This window comes from Diabrotica virgifera, chromosome 10 (genome assembly GCF_917563875.1).
Source record: "Diabrotica virgifera virgifera chromosome 10, PGI_DIABVI_V3a".
Lineage (NCBI taxonomy): Eukaryota > Metazoa > Arthropoda > Insecta > Coleoptera > Chrysomelidae > Diabrotica > Diabrotica virgifera.
In genome coordinates this window covers 110,456,501-110,479,893 of record NC_065452.1, presented here as the reverse complement: position 1 = coordinate 110,479,893, position 23,393 = coordinate 110,456,501, and the positions used below count along the sequence as shown (strand labels likewise).

Here is a 23,393-nt window from a genome sequence, read left to right as displayed (position 1 = left end):
TGTGTTCGTAAAATATGGAATAAGTTCCATCCGGCTCGAAATATTCGAGTCGAGCCGACACGAGCCACAAGCTGATCCGGCAGCTCGAAGTTCAAGCCGAGTTTCTATCTCGAGCTCGGCTCGACATTCCGAGCCGAGCTCAAGTTGTCAAAAGCTCGGCTCGGCTAAAGTCCATCCCTAACTCCTGTACACCAGCAACGGCATCATTCAACACTAGGTTCAGATTATGGGATGCACAATGAACATAGAAAGCTGTTTTTTCAATGTCAGTTATGCGCCTTTGTACGCCTGAATATACGTACACCACGCATATCGCTTGCCCTAGCATACCCCTTTGCTCTGCAGTTGTGTACGGAAATGTGCTTTGATTGAATAAATTTTAAAATTTTATTTACAAGACCGCCTGCACTTTGGTCCAAAATGCGAATAAATCCCAAAAAACTTTCAACATCTTCTGCTTTGGAAGGTAAATGGTAAATTATTTTCATTGCAAGTTAGTTTTACATAACGGAAAACAAAACAAAACTAAGCTGATCGTATTTTGAAATATCTTGAGTGGTATCAAGAATTATTGAATAAAAACAACTTTTTTTAATTGAATTGATTAATTTGTTTTCAGTTTCTTGAGCCAGCAAATTTATAACTTCGTTTTGTATTTGGGGGTTCAAGTTATTGTTTTTTTGTCGGTCTTGACGGTCCAGTTGGCTGGGGCTCAGTCTATCGACAAGTTTAGTGGATTTGCGATTTGCGGTCGCTGGTTCGAGCCTCAGCTAGGTCATGAAATTTATAAAAGGCCAACGCCGTAGTATAAAACTCAATAGAGTCTACGGCTTGGTCCGGATAAACTGGCGTCGGATCGGCCTATGGAGGAGCAGTACGGCAAGGGATAAGAGCTTGCGGCTTGGTGATACTCCTCCATAGATCCCTACCGAAGGGCGTTGACGCCTAAGAACGGTGTATACAGTTATTGTTTTTATCGATTAATTTAGCTGAAACAGGATCATATTGACCTAGTAAAAAAACCACCGACAAAAAATTACCTTCTTGGGATTCGCTTTCATCTAAACTACCAACATGTCCACGAAACGCTAAATTGCACCCGGAAGGGTAAGTGTTACGTCAATTATCCGCTTCATTACTTCGTTCCAAATTCTCTATTTTGATGCTTATTAGGTAAATATGTTTTGGTCCTTAATTTAAAGAAAGTAGAAGTATGAAGCTTGAAGGCTTTAAGGGGCCCCTCCTAACGTCGGGGCCCCCCTGCCTTGCGGGCCCTGCGGGCCTGTCAGCTACGCCACTGAGCTTAGCTCTACTGAGAGCTAAGTACAGTCATCACATAAATGTTGTATATTTATAACGAAATAGTACAGCGAAAATAACTGGCACTTGTAATGTTTTGGCAGAACCAGAATATTGTATAAGATAAAATATTATTTTATTTTAACATACAACTGCACATATTTGCTTTTAGTTGAATAAAGGTGTCATCATTTCATTAGATTCAGTTTAAATGTAGGAAACACCCACATTTAAACTTCGAAAGGCCCAGAATCCAAAAAGTGGAGTTAGCTTATTTCGGCAGTAACCTGACAATATATAAGAACATTGGTTTTCTTATTACTTACCATTTGCGGTGCCCAACATACAACATATATAATACAAACAAAGGCCATCAACTTTGCAAATGCGACTTCTTCTGGAGTCTGATATCTGGTAGCACCAATTCTGTTGCTGATTATCGATTTGCTTATTCTTCTTACTAAAACACGTTGCTGGGATCTTATCCTGGAAAGTTCGCATATCACAGACGTGTTACAAAAAGCTATACACAATAATAAAGTTGTTCCTAAAAATGTAAAATATGTTGAATCAAACCAAAAAAAACGTTGACTTGATCTTACCAAAAGCAAAGAAGATATAGGCATAAACTTTGTCTTTGGGTTGTGACCCATACCTAAATCTAATGCAGGTTTCTTTTGTGGCATCATAGTATATGCCAAATCCAAATAGAGGCATATATGTTAATAAAACTGCTGTTATCCATAGCCCAAACAAGAACTTTTTCAGCCTTTCATAGGTTACAAGCTAAAAAATGAAATACATAAGTAAGTATGTTTGAAAGGAAGAATTCAGTCAGCAAACAAATGTATGTATAGCCTCCAAAATACTGTTAAATCTAAGAGCCTAACACGAACATCAAAGATCAGAATATATAAAAGAGTGTAGACCGCTACTCATGTATGGGTGTGAGATGTGGACTCTGTCCAAAGCAAATAAAAGAAAACTTAGATGTTTTGAAAGATCCTCAAAAGAATATTTGGACCTTATGGCAACCAATACCGAATGAGATCAAATGCTGAGGTTAAGCAGATGTATAGGCCGAGCGACGTAGTCCCAGAAATTAAATCTCAACTTTCAAGATGGGCTGGCCATGTCCTTAGACTCCCTAATAACCGCCTTGCCAAGTTAATCTGGGAGGAAGCTCCCACCGGAAGAAGGCCCTTAGAACGCTCACGAATGCGATGGGGAGAAAATTATATGGTCAGAACCATGGGCCTACCCACTGACCCAAATATCATGGACCAGCGTTCGAGATGGAAGCGGGTTGTGCAGTCAGCCAAGACCCGTCCCGGGTTGTAGTGCTATGAGAAGAAGTAGATAAGTAATAGTATGGTATAACTAGATCCAAACCCAGACATCCAAAGTGAAAGTTATCCTCCAACACCAAATTGTTCTATATGATCCACATAATGTTCAGAAAAAAGTCACACCATTATAAGCGTCGGGTTTGGGGGTTTGGGGGGGGGGGGAGAGGGTAGAGAAATCAGTTAATTCGTAGTTTTTTTACGTTTTTCGTCAATATTTCTAAAACTAAGCGGTTTAGCTTGAATAACCTTTATTGTTCAGTAAAAAGTTACACCGTTTTGAGCATCCATTCTGGGGGGAGATGGGGGAGAAGTTGGTAAATTAGTATATTTTTTAGGTTTTTCGTCAATATTTCTAAAACTATGGTTTATCGTAAACAATGTTCTATACAAAAATGTTTTACATAAAATTTCAAACAAAAAAGGTCCGATACTTAATTGTTATAACATCAACGGTCCCAGAGTTACGGAGGGTGAAAAGTGGAGGTTTTCGATACTTTTTATATTTTTTGGGCAATTGATGACGATTTTGGGTGGTGAGGTTGACGTTTCTTCAAGGGCTTATTACCAACATACCATCGGCCACTGAAATAGCAAATTTTATTTACAAAACACAATCCTGTTAAAGAAAATTTCTTTCAACAGTAATAATATTATAAATTGACCAAAAAATATAAAAAGTATCGAAAGCCTCCAATTTTCAGCCGCCGTAACTCTGGAACCGTTGATTTTATGACAATTATGTATAGGACCTTTTTGTTTTAAATTTTATGTGGAACATTATTGTATAGAGCAGAGGTCGGCAACGAGGCGCCCGCGGGCGCCACTGCGCCCTTCAATAAATTTTAGTGCGCCCTTAAACTATTCTTAATTTAGACAAGAAATTCAAAACGTATATGTTTTATACGTTTATATTTATATATTTATTAGGTCAAAAAATAGTTGGCGCCCGCCATGAATTTTTAATTTAGTATTTCACTCTTTACATTAAAAACGTTGCCGACCTCTGGTATAGAGTATAGAACATTGTTTACGCTAAAGCATAGTTTTAGAAATATTGACGAAAAACGTAATAAAACTACTAATTTACCGACTTCTTCCCCATCTCCCCCCCCCCCAAACCGGACGCTCAAAATGGTGTAACTTTTTACTGAACAATATGTGGATCATATAAAACAATTTGGTGTTAAATGAAAACTTTTACTTTGGATGTCTGGGTTGGGCCTTTTTTGGACCAATTATACTATACTACCTCCGTAACTTTGGAACCGTTCATTTTAGAAGGATTATGCATACAGCCTTTTGTATTTCAAATTTAATGCAGAACATTTTTGTATAGAAGGTTGTTCATGCTAAACCGCATAGTTTTAGAAATATTGACGAAAAACGTAAAAAACTACGAATTTACCGATTTCTCCCCCCCCCCCCCAATACGACGCTCAACTCAAAATGTGTGACTTTTTTCTGAACATTATGTGGACCATAGAGAACAATTTGGTGTTGGAGGATAATTTTCACTTTGGATGTCTGGGTTATGCCATTATTTGGATCAATTGTATCATACTATAAGTGATGGATTCGGTCGTTAGTTGAAGCAAATACTATTGACTGTAATACATACAACTCTTGACATTTCCCATTATATTTGAGGAAGCAAACAATATAGCGCCATCTAGTGGTGTGCGGTGATAACCAGAGCAATCTAACCTTACATTTATAAAATTGCTTTATTATTGTTTTTGTATAAGTGTTTGAACTATTTTTATTTTAATTTAATTTAGCAAAATTAGCTCGTTATTCAAAAATTTATAAAATTAAATTTGGATGTTTACGTCAAATTTTACATTTTCAAAACGTAGTTTCACTTCAAGCCGACAGTGGCGCTAGAGCGCTAGTGGCAACGTGCTTCCAGTGCTTAGAGTCAATAGTATTTGGTTGAAGTTAATTTTATTTAAAAATCAATTACAGAAAACATGTTTTTTACACTTGCACAAAATTTATTAAAATTTATTATCACTACAGCTGTTTCACCAGAGTGCAATATTAAGTGATGTAATTTTACTATAACCTCTACACTGTATAGTCATTATCTGAATAAGTTGAGGAAGGGGGAGCTGTTTGTCTCAAGTTACCATTCAGAATTCTTTAAATGATTAATTTTAATAGATTCTAATAAAGATAGCTTAAGGCCTTTATTTTTAATGTGGCGAATGTGGCATTGGTGGTTAAAAGAACGATTATGATCTAGATCTAGAAGGTGAAGTGCGTACGTAGAATCAATTGTTCTATTACTGAAAGCCCTTTTTTAGACCGGTCTAGTTAGACTCAAAAATAGGAGTGAGGTTACAATAATTACCATCAAGCTGAAAATTGGCAGGATTGTTCAAAATACCATCATAAATGAAATCTAAAAAGTCCTCATAAATCCGGCCCGAGCTAAAAAATTTATGCGGGGTCAAAGATCACCAAATATGGTTTTAGCGATTTTCAGCGAAACGATAAGTTTTATCATAAAATTAGTTCTAACAAAAAATGTAGATTAGATAATTATCTATAAAAAATATTTTAATACGTTTTTCTCCTAAGAGCCACCGTTTTTGAGATACAACGATTCAAATAGTTGAAAGAGTTCTAATCCTCATAATATGTATTAGTCTTCTTCTTAACGTGCCCTATCAAGTCCCCTTGACGTTGGCGATTAACATGGCGAAACTGTCTCTGTCTCGAGCTATTCTAAATAGGTGTTCTGCTTTCTTTATTCCTGTCCAATCCCGGATATTCTTCAACCAAGAGGCCTGCTTTCTACCAATTCCTCTGCGTCCTTCGATTTTACCCATCATAATAAGTTAAAGAATATTATACCGGTCTCCCCTTACTACGTGTCCAAAATAGGCCATCTTTCTATATTTGACACAGCAGGGCTTCCCAAACTTATTCGTACTGTGACGCCCTTGGGACTTTCCTATTTTTTTGCGACGCCCCTCAACCCAACCAATACTACTTACCAATTTTAGTACTAGCCTAGTAAGAGGTTATTTATAATTTTTATAAAAATTAAGAAAGAAATCAAAACAGAGGCTCAAAAATAAAAAGGGATATTTATTTATGTAAGTGGCTGGTTAATGTGAGGGATGTGCTTGCTTTTTTGAGCATAGCTTATGAAACAGGGGCTCCAATTTGGAAATTGTCACTCTAATTTCTTTTTCTAAGTATGTTTGACCTGTACTTGTTTTTAATTACTGCAACTGCAGAAAAGCCCGTTTCGTACAAGTCTTCTTCTTTAAGTTCCATCTTCTATCGAAGGTTGGAAATCATCATGGCAATGCGGACCCTGTTGACTGCCGCTCTAAATATCTCTGCACTACTGCATTCGAACCATTCCCGTAAGTTCTTAAGCCAGGATGTTCTTCGTCTTCCCACATTTCGAAGTACAAGTACGAAGTCGCAAATGGTAATAAAACCTTTAATGCAGCAGTGCTGATGGCATGATAATAATTATATTATAATAATTATTAATAATTATATAATTATGAGAAACTGAGCTCCAAAATTCAAACAGGTCCTTGTCGTGTTGAAGATTTAGGCTGGGATCACAGGACAATTCTTTCGGTTGTTCTTCTTCCTCTGTTGAAAGTGTCGATGGTGTGAATGACTAGGGAGGGATTCTGTCTGACCCAGTCATATTGCTCCAGATTTTAGGGAAAACATTTCTCAGTGTTCATTCAATGATAACATGTGTTGTGTAAACATATTTTTTAAAGAGGAACCGAGGATTTCTATCGATTTTTCTTGTAGAATACCTTGTAAAGCAGGAAAACAGTCAATTTCTTGATCTTCTAATTTTCTCTTCCATAAGAGCAACTTCTGAAACCCAGTAATTTTATCTGCCAATTGCAGGATATGAGTATTATTTCCCTGTAAATACTTATTAAGATCATTTCTTTTGTTAAATATGTCACAGGGGTATGCTAATTTTATTATAAACTCTGAATAATAAAGTTTTGCGCATCATTATGGGATTCTGTATGACATGTAGATACATGTAAAATTTCATTTTTTTTAGTTCATATACACGTGCGAGTACATTGCCTTTGGACAGCCAACGAGAGTTGCAATTATAAATTAAAGAAGTGTGCTCGGCCCTTATTTCTTCACAATGTTTATGGAAAAGACTTGATTTCACGGGTCATGTTTTAATATAGTTCACCACTTTAATAATGCTATCCATCACAACACTTAATTCAGGTGTAATGTTCTTTGCTTCTAAGGCCTCTCTATGTATGCCACAATGTGTCCATTTTACACTTGGAGCCTTGGTTTTGATGAGAGCTTGTAGTCCTGCATACTATCCAGACAAATATATTTTCTGTATTAAAAGTCCGTGCTGACACGCGACGCCCCTGGGACAACGCCGCGACGCCCCAGGGCGTCGCGACGCACTGTTTGGGAAGCCCTGTGATACAGTATTAGTACACCACGTATATACATCACTGAAGCTGTAATACAAGTAAACATAATATTCTATAGGTCAACTAAACTTATATTAAACATAATAATATAAGATATTACAAATATGATGTTTCTACTATACAGCTTGCTGTCTACCGAGGGATGCAATGTATAAGCTGTATTATATCAGTGCCAACAAAAAATCTTTACAAAGTGAATGTAACGCGAAAAAATAAGAATTATTATTTCAATTTTACGGCTTATTCTAAAAAAAAAGGTAAATTGATATTACCAATAGTGAATTGATTATATAAGTATTAACTTATAATAATTCTTCTTACTTATGCATCTTATTCAATTTGTGAAGATAGGTTTTGTCGGAATAAACACGTTCTATCGGTAAGTCGGCTAATCTAAGCACCCTACCTATTATTTTCTCAGAAGAGTTTGATCATAATAATGAAAGCCAACTTTCTAGGCAAAATGTTGCAAATATGCTGTTGAAAAAACATACTGCTGAAAATATATCGGTAAATAATTAAGCTGACGTAATGATAATTGAAACAGCCCTAGAGCAATTCAATTTAATAAATTACACCTATTGTTTTAGGTGAAGATGTAGACTTGCTCGTATTACTCACTGCTAGAACTCCAATCGAAAAACTATCTTTTTTTTTAACTTGGAAAAGCTCAACACCAATCGGAAATATATTCATCGAAAATTTTATCTACTTTTGCAAAGTGTCAAAATTATATACTATTTTTACACGCAAGAGCTGGCCGTGATACATCTGCATTTTACAGGAGGGGTAAAGCGACTGTTTTTTGAAAATGTTTGAAAAACAAGATTTACTTGAATGTGCTGAAGTTTAAAAAAAAACGAATTCAACTCCACAAGAAGTTATTTCCAACGGAATTAGCTTTCTTCTCTCTATGTATGGAGCGCCTAAAAAAACTACGTGCTTAGATAAGTTTCGATATGCATGTTTCTTTAAAAATTCTCGAAATAAAAAACAAGTGCAGTTATCTTGTCTTCCTCCAACCTCAGCGGCTGCTCATCAACATCTTTTTCGGGTATATTATCAAGTTTAAGTGTGGCTTGGTTATCAGCTAGATCCAAAAGACTGGGGATGGAAATTAGTCGACAGTTCATTAGAACCGATTCAAACTTTACTCCCACCTGCGCCGGAAAAACTCCTGAACACAATTTTTTGCAACTGTAAAAAGGGATGTAGCGCTAAATGTGGTTGCAAAAAAGTTGGACTGTTTTGTTCGGTAGCATGCACTAATTGTCAAAACCGCTCGTGCTCCAATGTTGAATCACCAACAATTGAGGATTCATTTGATTCTATCAAGGAGCCATGCGATGTGTCATTAATGGGACAATTTACTTACACCCAGGATGAACAAGATGAAGAAGAAGAATAACTAGAAGGTGAAGAAGAAGAACAAGGAGAAGAAGAAGCAGAAGTATTAGAAAATTATGAACCAGTTGGATAAATTTCCCCTTTTTATAACTTTTATCATTTTTAACCCTTGCCAATATCAATTATTCAATAATTTTAAATTACACAGAATCATAAAAGACACGTAGAATAGGCCTACTGGGGAAACCACGTTAAAAAACGCACTAAGTACATTACCTCAAAGGTGGTGTGGAAACGTGTGCGCATATCATGACGATTACAACTTTTTGAATCGTTTTATCTCAAAACGGTGGCTCTTAGAAAAAAAGTAATATGACATTATTTATAGATAATTATCTAATCTACATTTTTTGTTAGAACTAATTTTATGATAAAACTTACCGTTTCGATGAAAATCGCTAAAAACTATATTTGGTGACCTTTGACCGCGCGTAAATTTTTTAGCTCGGGTCAGATTTAAGAGAACTCTTTAATTTTTATTTATGATGGTATTTTAAACAATCCTGCCAATTTTCAGCTTATGGTAATTTTTGTAACCTCGGATGTGTAAGTTGACCGGAGTATTTGTGTTCTTAGATACCTACGATTATTAAAGGTTCTGTCAGTTTGGCCGATGTAAGTTCTTGGACCACCACATGTAAGTTTGTATACCTACATTATTGTGTAAGTAAGAAACATTTTATACGTTAATAAATATCTTGTCTTAATTATAACAATTGATTGTAATTTAAGTTCAATTATAACAATGGGATTGCCTTAATTATAACGATCGCAAGCAAAAAATTAATGACTTTAACTGCTAAATTGTGAAAAATACTTAATATTATTTCAAATTACCAAAAATTATATACATTCCAAAGCATCTGGTGAACATAATTTTAGTGAATAAGAATCGTTCTTAAATGGTGGAATGTGGAATAAATTATTCTCTCACGATGTTGTCATATTTAGTAAAAGATTAGAAAGAAACTAAAATTCGAAGAAATCAATATTAATAAGGTGGTATAATAAATAAGGAAGTTAATAAGCTAATAAGCTAATCTTGCTCTTTTCGCTCGTATGTATAACCTAACTTATTCTAGTCTAGCTTAAACCAACCTAATGTTACGTTTACATTAAGAAAGTAGTAGATCCTATTTATCTAATAAAAATAACAGCAATAAAATTTCCAGATTATTTATTTGGTAAATTACTGGATCAACTGGATTTAAATTAACGCCACTGATAGTGCTCTAAGAGCGAAAGTATACTATTAGGTAAGATTTATAGGTTCTCGATATCTGCCTTTTATTTCAATAAATTTCAAAATAGCATTCAACCTTCTCCTATCCGACGAAACGCCCCTGGTGATGCTCTAGGAACGAAAGTATACTTCGGCAAGATTTAATATAGGGAGTGCATATAGATTTTCACTTCAGAAAAAATCAAACAAGATAGAACCTTTTGTAATTTCATTAAGAAATGTTTAATAAACAACATATCAAAAAGTTCTACTCGAGAAGTAGGTGCCTAATTTTTTTATTAAACAAATGAACTGAGAAATTCGATGTTTTTTTAAATAACTCCGAAAATATAAATTTTAGAAAAAAACTGACTTGACCATTGAAAATACAGAAAATTTTACAAAAAAAACCTTATACAAAGATTTTTCTAAAATTAAATCTGTAGCTTCTATAATTTTTTATTTATAACGCTAAAGTCACCCTTCTCACAAACATTGGCGCACTGTAAACTAGCGTTCGGCGAAGTGCACGGTTGAGTTATTTTAATGTAATTCTTTAACTAATAGATAAAATAAAATTTTACAAATTGGACACGAAAGAAGAATAATTAAGCTATCTTATGGTTATAATAAAAAGAAATAAAATATCTGGACATAAGTACGGTGTGGGCGGAAAGTGAGACTTACATGAATTTTGTATAAAAATGATTTAAAAATGTGTAACTAATACAATTTGTTGTATAAAATCCTTAATTTTACACAACTTACCTTTCAAATAACTTTATAAACGATGTTTCATTCAAAAAAAAATCTCAAAAATTTAATTCAAATGATACGACACGTCTCAAAAAATGTAATTTTTGAAAACTTCGTAGATTTACAGAATTACTACCACTTTTAGACGGCATTACTCAAGTTTGAACAAATTTATTACAAGTTTTTAGGTACTTTTTTAAAGCTTAGGATGTAATCTTTAAAATGAACTAAACAATTATACTGTAGAAGTGAAATAAACTATCTATTTCTTTTTGAGAAAACTAAGAAAGATAACACAAATGTAATACAAAAACCGAAAATTACCAGCTAAAAAAATGTTAATACAAAGTGATCAAAACTTTTTTCTGTAAAACTTACCTAAAATACATATATTAATAAGCTTCAGTAATAATAAATGTTCAACAAAAAATTTTTTTTTCAGCTCTTATACCTACAGTATGTCTGCGTAACTGGGAACCTATTGATAACTTTTTTAAAATGGGTTTTACGAAAAAAAGTTATTCTTTATAAAATACTCTGCATCGTTTATAATCTCAGATTCAGCCGTCAAGTATCAAATTTTATTAATTTCATACGAGGTATGTCAAAAAATATGAATTTTACTCAAGAGTAAAGTACCTTTATATTTCACATTATCGAAAATTGTTATTAAGGAAAGTTGTTTGGAATTAAAAAATATGTTTCAGTATTCAATTACTCCTTCTAGTTAAAATATTGTGAATAATAAAGACACTTAACTCTTAAGAAAAAATCAAATTTTTTACATACCTCGTATAAAGTTGAAAAAGTTTGATATCTGATGGTTTTATCTTAGATTTTAGACCAGGTAGAGCATTTTATGAAGAATAACTACTTTTTTTCGGAAAATTGATAATAAAATAGTTATCATAATTGTATTAAAATGATGTTGGCTATTTCCGTAATTTGAGAAAAAATTGATTTTTTTTTCGATTTGAGTGATGTAATTGTATATTAAAACATAGTTTTTAATTTCAAACAACTTTTCATAATAGCATTTTTTGATATTCTGGAATATAAAGGTACTTTACTCTTTAACGAAATTCATATTTTTGACATAACTTGTATGAAATTGATAAAATTTGATATCTGATGGTTGTGGTTCCTAGCTACGCAGACATACTGTATAAGAGCTTCTGTATAAGAATTTTCACATTGTAATGCCATATTCGGATTCAGCATAATCAAAAACAAAATTTAAACATGTTTGATCAAAGGAAAATGATTTTAACGATATTTTTAAAATTATTTATACAAAACAATTATTATTGTTTAAACAATTAATAAACAATTATCTTTTTACTTTAACGGGTATATAAACTAACAAAAATTTTTAGAAAAATATAGGCTTGTTTGATTTTTTCCGAAACAATGAATGTTTTCGTTCTAATTGCACTCCTCTAATAAACTAGGTGCTCGATACCTGTCTTTTATTTCAATAAAAAATTTAAATTAACTATTCTCGTTTCATATCCCTTGATTTGGCTGATGATAATAATATTGGAATAAATTTGACTGTAGTTTTTCTGATTGACTGACCATTTCCATTTTACAACTGACTATTTTTTTATAACTGACCTTTTGGCCAGAACTTACCCTTAGAATAAACACTGCATATTTTTAATTAAGTCATGTAGCTTTTTGTTCCTGTTGGACTGATATTAGTATTCTGTGTTTTTATGCATTACTGTTAGTAGTGATTTCAGCTAAGCTGATTTCGGGTTGTAGCCTGTAGGTACATATGGGGGAAAAAATAAATCAAAACACAAACACATCAAGGATACATCGTTTATATAAATAAACTGAAAAGATAAATAGAGTTGAACAGAATTACGAGAAAAATAAATTTTAGACCAAATATTTCTTATAGCGATAAAATAAATTTGTCCAGTTTCCTTATTATTTACAATGGAGTAACATACACTATGATGCAAATGTATAGAATAAATTCAATATTTCAGAAATACACGACTTTTAAAAAATCTTAAAACCGTCAAATTTAATTTTTAAATGGCCAATCAATTGCTACATATATTACTAGGGCAGTCCGATAAGTACTTAGCCTCTCCGTCCGAAGGCGCCACTATCTCGTAGACAGCTTATGTCAAAATTTCAGCCAAATAGAAATTATAGTATTGTTGTGATTGCGTGTGAAAATCAGCGTGTCCGTGGATTTTAATAAAATGGAAAAAGAGCAATATTGGTCAAATTTTTGGAAGGGAAATCAAGCAGCGAAATCAAAGAGCGCTTGGATGTTGTGTACAGTGACTCTTCTCCTTCGATCACAACTGTCAAAAATTGGTTTAATGACCTCATTTGGCAAAGAAAAAAAGGGCTCTTCCACCATGACAACGCACCGGCTCACACCTCCGCCATCGCCATGGCCAAATTGGTTTAATTGGGTTACGAACTGTTGCCCCATCCACCGTATTCTCCAGATTTGGCCCCGTGCGACTACTATTTGTTTCCAAACTTGAAAAAGACACTCGCTGGGCAGAAATTTAAGTCGAATGAGCAGGTCATCGCCGCCACGGAAGCCTATTTTGTAGACCTCGAGAAAAGGTATATTTCAGACTGGTTAAAGAATTTGGAGCATCACTGGGTCAAGTGTATCGAGCTAAAAGGAGACTATGTAGAGAAATAAAATTGCAACTTTTCCAAAATTTTCATTTTTCTTTTGTAGGCTAAGTACTTATCGGAGTGCCCAGTCGTCAGTGTGGGTGTAATGAAGTAATCGATGATTTTTTAAATGCAAACCGAGTTTCCGGGATACCGCTTTTGAAAGACCGAAAATGTAGTATGACCAGATCAGATACCCACTGAGCTAATTACGGCCAGTTTCACAATCTGTAATTAACCCTAGCGGTCAACTAACCTTTACCCATAGTCTAACTGACAGTTACTGTTTCACAACCACAGATTTAGTTATATGGTTAGTTGACCATAAGTTTTGTCTTATTTTTCTTATGTTGGTAGGAAATTATGGACAATGATCACCAGAAATAACATTTTTATGGAGAATTATCAGCCTGTATTATGAACATTGATCAGTTCAAATGAGTTTTAACTGATTTTTATTAGGATAAATTGAATAAATTGTTATATTTCTTTAGAACTTATTTATTAAGCGCAAAAGGCCTTGTAGGCCTAGAGCTAAAATGTTTACATTTCTGATTCCATAAACAATAAATAACTTTATATAACTTACATAACTTATAAATTTTATTTAATTACACTTCAGTCTATTTATACACTCCTTCACCACCTCCCTCCATCTCCTTCTGTTCATCTCTCAATGTTACTTTTCTTCAAGTTTTCATACACACTGTCCTTCCATCTTTTGCTTGGTCTGCCTTTCCTTCTCTTTTTTTATTAGTCTCCGTGGGAGTACCATTTTTGGCATTCGTTTACTTCCCATTCTCTCGATGTGTCCCAAATAACGTATTCTCTGTGCTTTGATCGTCGTCGTGATCGTTGGCTCTTGATAAAATTCTTCCAATTCTTTATTCTTCTTCTGACCACTGACCTTCTATTTTCACATATATTGCTCTTTGCATCTTTCTCTCCCACCTTTCTAAAAAAGGTCTGTTTCTGACTTTTTGAGCACCCATGTTTCGCATGTTACTGTAGGTCTGATAACAGTCTTATAAATTCTTATTTTTGTTTTTCTTGATACGTATTTGGATTTCAATAATGTGCGTAATGCTCCATATTTTTTATTTCTTTTAGCTATTCTTGCTTTTATCTCCCCTTCTTCATGACCATTTTCATCTATTTTGCTCCCAGGTAAATAATTTCTTTGGCTCTTTTGAACGAGTATGTTTTTTCTCCATCTATTTGTACTATGATGTTATTTTCTTTTTCTTTTTAGATCTCTCCCATTATCATATACTTTGTCTTTCCTTCATTTATTTTAAGTCCAAATTTTTTGGCTTCTGTTATTATGTTTTTCATTAACTTTTGTAGTTTTTTTTTGTTTGTTGCTAATAGCGTAAAATAAACAGTATTTACTATACGACAACACTGAATATAATGCTGATCTACTCACAGAGTGACGTAGCTATGTTGGCCCCGCCTACCTGCTCTTCTGTTATGTATTGTATCATGGGCACGATGTACTATGTAGGAATGTAGGAAACAACAATCCAGCTCATCTTTATGGAGTCAGTATTGTTCTGGACAGTCGCATAAATGATTCGATGATAAATTTTGTTCCTTATTCAGATAGAGTAATGCTGATACAATTAGAAGCACAACCGAAGAACATTAATATTATTCAGGTATATGCCCCTACAGCAGATAAGGATGACAATGTAATTGAGGACTTTTATACACAATTACAAGCGGTCCTCAAAAGTATACAGAAAAAGGAACCGATAATAATAATGGGTGATTTCAACGCCAAGGTGGGTCAGGGTAGAGTGGAAGATTGTGTTGGAGACTATGGGTTAGGAGACCGTATTGAACGTGGTGACAGAATGGTTCAATTTTGTCAAAATGAAAAATTTGTAATTACAAACACAATGTTTAAACTCCCGAAGCGTAGACTTTACACATGGAAATCCCCTGCTGATGGTAACGGGAGGATGATTAGAAATCAAATAGATTACATTCTGGTTAACCACAGATTTAGAAATTCTATACTATCAACAAAGACCTACCCAGGTGCGGACATTTACTCTGACCACAATCCGGTTGTATCTGTGTTAAACGTAAAATTGAAGAAACTAAAAAAGAAAAAACGACTCGGATAGATTTCAATAGACTAAAAGATACAAGAACAAGAGAAGACATAAAAGAAAAAATTAATAAAAACTTGAAAGAAATTAATAGCGTGAACTCCGAAGAAGTTGAAAATAATTGGAAACAGATAAAGGCAGCACTAACAACTACTGTTAAAGAGACGTTGACTCCTAAACGAACTGAGAGAACTAAAAGAAAGGCATGGATGACAGAAGAAATTCTTAATTTAATGGATGAGAGACGTGCCTATAAGAACAAAAACAAACAACAATATGATGCAAGAAATCGAACCATAAAGGGAATGATCAAAGAGGAAAAAGAACAATGCAAGGATATTGAAGAATGTGAGAGAAGGTACGATAGTTTCGGCATGCATAAGAAGATCAGAGAAATGACTGGTACAAAGAAGAAGCCTCATAATGGAATGGTAAATGATTCAGAAGGCAAGATTATAATAGATTTCAAACAAAAACTCACAAGATGGAAAGAATACGTAAAAAAACTTTTTGACGACGAAAGAGAATTAATAACAGTGAAACGAGAAGAAATGAAGGGTTTAAGGATACTTAAACAAGAACTGGAATATGTTTTAAAAAACACCAAGGATTGTAAGACACCAGGGCCTGATGAAATGCCGGTTGAAGTATTAAAACTTATTAATGGAGAAGTGATGAACATGATACTCGAGGTATTTAACAACATATATGATACTGGAATAATACCACAAGACTGGTTACAAGGGCGGATCCAGGGAGGGGGCCATGGGGGCCATGGCCCCCTCCGAGAATTTATGAAAAAATAAATTTAAATATTTGCAGTTCAAATGTTTTTAGTTTAAAACACATGTATACAAATCAGGGATAAATATATTCTCTGGACTAGAATTGAACGAAAGGAGTAAAGAAAGCTTTAAGAATGACATAGGATATTTTGTAAAACAAAATGTTGACAATTTTACAAATTGCCAATTGTCAGAACGACCTTTCCAGCCATCAAAATCGTATCAATTTCCATACTTTTTACACACAAATAATCAAAAAGAAATGGAACGATACTTGGGTCACCAGCACTTACAACAAAGGTGTTGGTTGGTACTTTCCAACAGTCAAAAGGGATTGCTTTACAAGTATGTATTGTGTTTTATTATTCTAATGAAAAATATGGTCGCAATAAAGGGATAACAGCCGAAGGCCTTGTCACGAAACCTTTAACATTTTTCGCCAAACTCATGGGGAAAGATGGAACTATAACAAGCCATGAAAAAACATCATACCACAAGGAGTGAGTTCAGGATGGACTGGATTTTCTACAAAGTTATCGCAACCCACAAAATTCAGTCATTAACCAGATAGACTCTCGGAGTTCTAAACAGATACAAGAAAACAGACCAAGACTACGACCAACAGCAGAGTCCATAGTGTCCGCAGGTCGACAAAATATTCCTCTAAGAGGCCATCGTGATGATAGCCTCCGGCTTCTGGATGAAGATAATGGACCTAGCAATTAGGGGAATTGTTAAGGTTTAAAATCACATCAGGAGATAAGACTCTTAAACAACACCTATCCATAGCAACTTCCCAAGCAACATACATTAATAGCACTAGTCAAAATAAATTATTGATAACATGTTGTGGTAAAGATATAATTGAACACATAAAGAATCAGCTTCAAAGTGCAAATTATTATTACTCTGTCATATTTGACGAAACGGCCGACGTATCCCACGTGGAACAACTTTCTCTAAATTTGAAATACATACACAATTAAATACAACATTCGTGCAGACTTTGTCAAGTTCACTGACGCTTATGAGAACATAAAAATGGAAGAACAAGGCCTGACAGAAGAAGCATTGGGAAAAATGGTATTAAACTTGTTGAAAGAACTACACTTATATCCGAAGAAATTTGTAGGAATTGATGCTGACTTTAATAATACTTTAATAACGGTAAGTTTTGAGTGTCTTTATGGTACTCAAAAGTGTGTGAAAAGTACCTTAAAATTCACCATTGTAACCCTAATTTTTAAAAATTATCACCAGACCCCCGGTAACCCTCCCCAAAAAAAGTTCATGGCCCCTCCCGAAAATCGGTCCTGGGTCCGCCCTTGACTGGTTAAGGTCCACATTCATTTTAATACCTAAAAAATCAAATGTAAAAGAGTGCTCGGATTACAGAACGATTGCCTTGATGAGTCATATGCTTAAAGTTTTGCTAAAAATCATTCATAATAGAATTTTCCGCAAACTTGAAGAAGATATAAGTGAAACACAAATGGGCTTCAGGAACGGCCTTGGTACGAGGGAAGCGCTCTTTGGTGTGGGCGTACTATTTCAGCGGTGTTTGGATATCAATCAGGATGTATACGCCTGCTTTATAGACTTTGAGAAGGCCTTCGATAGAGTCCGACACGACCGACTGAGACAACTTCTAATCGAAAAGAACATTGATGAAAAAGATATTAGAATAATAACTAATTTGTATTGGAACAAGTCAAAGGTCGATGATGAAATGACTGAGGAGATCAAAATATGTAGAGGAGTAAGACAGGGGTGTATTCTGTCTCCTCTTTTGTTTAATTTTTATAACGAAGTCATATTTATAGAAGCTCTGTCGGAGGTTAGTTGTGGTGTAATTATCAACGGAAATACAATCAATAATGTGAGATACGCTGACGACACAGTGATATTAGCAGACAATCTTGCAGATCTGCAACGACTGATGGAACGCACTAATCACTACTGCAACAGCTACGGACTTACATTAAACTTCAGAACAACTAAATGGATGGTAATAACAAAAGATCCACACGCCGGGAATGATTTGGTTGTCAATAACACCGTTATAGAAAGGGTATCCTTCTATAAATACCTTGGAGCTTGCCTGGATCATACAGGCGATCAAACAAAAGAAATAAGAGCAAGAATAGAAATAGCTAGATCAGCATTTAACAACATGAAAATATTTCTCTGTAGTCGTCACATAAATCTTGATCTGAGAGTGCGTATGTTGCGGTGTTATATCTTCTCCACTTTATTATATGGAGTTGAGTCATGTACCATGAAGATGGGCAGCATTTAAAACATTGAAGCTTTTGAGATGTGGTGTTACCTGAGAATGCTCCGTGTATCTTGGGTGGACCACGTGACGAATGCCGAAATTTTACGTCGGATCGGAAAAGGATGTGAAGTTGTACTTACTGTTAAAAGAAGAAAGCTTGAATACTTTGGCCATGTTATGAGAGGTGACAAATACTCGCTGCTGAGTCTGATCATCCAGGGTAAAATCAGGGGTAAGAGAAGTATCGGTAGGCGCAGAATACCTTGGTTAAGAAATCTGAGGGGATGGTTCGGCTGCAGTTCCATCGACCTATTTAGGGCGGCCGCCAGTAAAATAAGAATAGCTGTGATGATTTCCAACATCCGATAGGAGACGGACTTTAAGAAGAAGAAGTACCATTTCAGGGCTCTACTTTTACTACCACAACTCTTTTGTAATTGAGCATTCCACTTCTATTCTGTTTCATATTTCCTCTGTTCTTATTCTATCCTACCTGGTAATTTGTAGACACCTTCTCATAAACTCCAATTCAACTGTTCGTATGTTATTTCGTATTATTGTTGTCACTGGCTATTCTTCCGCTCTTGTAGGGTAATATTCAGCACTATGCCCTGAAAAATTCTTTCTTGTTTTCTTTAGTTAGAGTGTTCTTCCATATCACTCCATGGGGTGCTTTCGTGGCTTGTTTTCTCCGTACTAAATACTTAAAAGTCTTACAACTCTTAATAGTGTCTTCTAAAATTACGTTTTAATCAACAACGAATCTGTAATCAATTACTTTCGACTAGATTAAATTGGTTTAGACTAGGACTAGGCTAAACTAGTTTATCCTGATATAAAAACACACTTTAGGATAAACTAGTTTGGCCTGAAGTGTGCGTCTTTATATCAGTATAAACTAGTTTGGCCTACGCAAGATAGGACAAACTAGTTTGGCCTAGGCCAAACTAGTTTATCCTGAAATCGAGTTTGGCCGGTAACATATATGAAATATATCGATGTAAAAGCGCTTAGGAGACCTTTCAAATGAGGTGTTTCGTGACCTCGGTTTTTATTTAAAAAATTGTCGATTACGTCATTACAGTGATGACGTAATATCCAAACATATAATATAGGAATTGATGGTCATTCAATAATTATAATTGACCTGTTTTAGGATTTTTTTTAAAGTCGACTGTTTCTGAAATAATTCATTTATTCCATACTTTTCCATCATACAGCATATAAGATTTTTATAGTGATGATTGGATTTTATATAATATGTGATGTGATCAATCTATGCTGACTTGTCTTCCATAGATTTATGTATTAAATCTTATTTCATGCTATCAAATGAACTATCCTCAAATAAAGTCGTTTCAGGAACGCGGCCCAAAAATACTATTAAATCCATTGTAAGATATATTTTAAATTATTTAAAGTTTTAATATGAATATATTTTCTAACAATACAAAACAGAACAGTTTAATAAGGATTGCATTTTGAAAACTCCTTACCATCTTGAAATTTAAACTTTAAATAAAGAGTTTGTATTACAAGTTGTAGTTTACTCCTAATAAGATATTTGAAAAACAATTCAAATGCTACAAACAGACAAGCTCTGACAATAACAATTTAACTATTGATATAATAAACAATCAGACGGAATTTATATGAAATAAATGAATCATAATTTCATTTCCCGAACAGTAATTGCAATTTTTCATGTACAGCATATAAATAGGTGCTTGCAACTCGTAACCTACGATCTTTACAACCTTGCAACCTACTATTTACCAATACCGTCAGTATACCACCGCAATTTATCTACTGGAAAGTAACAAGCAATGCGTCGGAAAACAATTGCTTTATGATTAATCATACATTATAAAATAAAAAGTTATTTGCAGTTAACACTATTACAACTACCTAACCCAAACCCAGGCAATTAAAAAACTTAAAAATAATAAGGCACCAGATAGCAATGATATATCTGCAGAGTGCTTAAAACACGGAAGAGAAGTGTTATAGATGGTCTAAGAGCTAGGCAACGTTTTCGAGAAACTATTTTAAGACAGCTGATTCTTTCATATATTGTTCCCTATGCTTCCTCGAACACCGTACCGGCCATCAAGCTGCTGATAGGGTTGCGTTCATTACTGCGCAGCACGCCCGTACAGGTAAATACAAAATCAGGGTGATTGATTAGTGTGATACAGCTTAGTACAGCGATTCTCAAACTGTGGTACATGTACCACTGGTGGTACAATTCATTACTTGCGGTGGTACACAAAACACAAAAAAAATTTAAAATGTTACTTAGTAAGTCTTGATAATACACTCTAAAAATACAGGGTGTAACAAAAATACAGGTCATAAATTAAATCACATATTGTGGAACCAAAAATAGTTCGATTGAACCTAACTTACCCTAAATACAAATATGCACACAAAAAAGAGTTACAGCTCTTTGAAGTTACAAAATAAAAATCGATTTTTTCCAATATATCGAAAACTCTTTGAGTTTTCTTATTGAAAACGGACATGTGGCATTATTATGACAGGAAAATCTTTAAAAAAAATTCTGCACCTCATAAAAATTTTATGGGGGTTTTGTTTCTTTAAACCCGCCAAACTTTTGTGTACGTTCCAATTAAATTATCATTGTGGCACCATTAGTTAAACACAATGTTTTTAAAACTTTTTTGCCCCTTAGTAATTTTTTTAACTAGTTTTTATCGAAATATTGTGAATATTTGTCAATTCCACCACATATTTATATACTGTTAAGTACGATTATAGAGACCCTATAATAATATGAAAATTTATTTATAAATTACAGATTTTATAAATATATTTTGAACCATATTAAAAAAGAAGCCACATCTCGATAAAAGGTGCCTTATCGGAAAAATACTAAGAGGCAAAAAAGTTTTAAAGACACTGTTTTCAACTAATGGTACCGCAATAATAGTTTAATTGAAACGTACACAAACATTTGGGGGGTGTAAAGGCAGAAAATCTCCATAAAATTGTTATGTTAACATATTAAAAAAGAAGCCGCATCTCGATTAAAACTGGTATATCTAAAAAATACTAAGAGGCAAAAAAGTTTCAAAAACATTGTGTTTAACTAACGGTACCACAATAATAATTTAATTGAAACGTACATAAAAGTTTGGGGGGGCTTAAGGGAACAAAACCCCCATAAAATTTTTATGGGGTGCACAAATTTCACTATAATTTCTTTTTAAGATGTTCCTGCCATAGTCATGCCACATGTCCATTTTCATTAAAAAATTTCCAATAGTTCGATATATCGGAAAAAATCGATTTTCATTTTGTAACTTCAAAGGGCTGTAACTTTTTTTTGTGTGCATATTTGTAATAGGGTAAGTTAGGTTCAATCGAACTATTTTTGGTTCTAGAATATGTTATTTAATTTATGACCTGTATTTTTGTTACACCCTGTATATGTGGTACCAAAAATAATAAAAAGAACTGTAGGTGGTACATGACTCAAAAAGTTTGAGAACCGCTGGCTTAGTAGATCCGCTATAGTAATAGATTGCAATAAAGGTTAATAACAAAACTTGTAGCCAACTTTGAGCTTCACATTAAAAAATTAGTTAGAATGTTACAGGGTGTTCGATATCATAGTGACAAACCAAACTTATGTTTTTTTTAAATGAACACCCTATATTTTATTTTATATTCGAAATCTTGTTAACTTCTGCATCAAAAAATATAAAGGTTTGTTATGTTATACAGGGTATTTACAAAGTTATAACCAATGTTCTACGAAAATCGTCATAAGTTCAGCTCCCTGTATAAATAAAAATAAGCACAGCAGCAATGGTTTATTGGGGTCATATTTTTTTGTTGATTGTCAGAATTTTTAAAAATGGTTGATATTGCGAATTTTCTTTATATCCAATACAGAATGAGTCAAAACGCAAGTACATTATTTTCTCAGTAATTTGAAATAGAACACCTTAATTAATAACTTGCTCTGAAAAATGAAAATATCTCGAAAACTAACAAATTTAGGCATAGGAAATATTATACAAAAATTAAATTACGGTAATGATACTTTTCGATGGTGATATAAAATACAGGGTGTTCCATTTAAATTTCTGAGAAAAGAATGTACTTGCGTTTTGACTCACCCTGTATTCGGTATAAGGAAAATTAGCAATATCAACCATTTTTATAAATTTTGATAATCAACAAAAAATATAGCACCAATAAACCATTGCTGTTGTGCTTATTTTTATTTATACAGAGAGCTGAACTTGTTACGTTTTTTCATAAAAAATTGGTTATAACATTGTAAACGCCCTATGTAACATAGCAAACCTTTATATTTTTGTGGTGGGAAAGTTAAAAGAATTTCGAATATAAAATAAAATATAGGGTGTTCCATTTAAAAAAACATAAGTTTGGTTTGCCACTATGTTATCGAACACCTTGTAACATTCTAACTAGTTTTTTAATATAAAGCTGAAAGTTGGCTACAATTTTTGTTATCAACTTTTATTGCTATCTATTACTATAGCGGATCTACTGAGCTTTATCACACTCATCAATCACCCTGTATATTGAATTTAAAGTATTTTGGGACGAAACATTTTTTGTCATTACTTTTTAAACCACAAAAATGTCTGGCACTTATAGTTCATATTTCTAATAATGTTTAAAAAGTAATGACAAAATAATTTTTCGTCTTACAATAATTTTAAATTCGATATGTTTACCTGTCCAAAAATGTGCTGCGCAGTAATGAACGCAACCTGTATCAGCAGCCAGATGGCCGGTACGGTGTTCGAGGAAGCATAGGGAATAATATATTAAAGAACCATTTGTCTTAAAATAATTTTTTCCGACGTTGCTAGTTCTTATGCAACCTAATTCAAGACATTTGGCGAGAAGAAACAATGCCAGGTGAATGGAAAGAAGGAGTTATTGTACTAATCCACAAAAAGGAAACAAAAAGCAATGTATTAACTACCGGGGAATAACGCTCTTAAATACCACCTACACAAAGTCATTGCAAATATCATTCTAGTAGAAA

At 33.8% G+C, this 23,393-nt stretch overlaps 1 protein-coding gene across 3 annotated transcripts in view; it reads right to left on the bottom strand.

The window, feature by feature from the left end:
* LOC126893316 (rhodopsin, GQ-coupled) overlaps positions 1 to 23,393 on the bottom strand; it is a 241,914-nt gene that overhangs the window by 17,718 nt on the left and 200,803 nt on the right. For all 3 annotated transcript variants that reach the window (XM_050663359.1, XM_050663357.1, XM_050663358.1), the window contains exons 3-4: positions 1,902 to 2,085; positions 1,626 to 1,846 (exon numbers count right to left, since the gene is read on the bottom strand). In XM_050663359.1, coding sequence (XP_050519316.1) covers positions 1,626 to 1,846; positions 1,902 to 2,085 — 405 coding nt within the window. The remainder of the gene's footprint in view (positions 1 to 1,625; positions 1,847 to 1,901; positions 2,086 to 23,393) is intronic.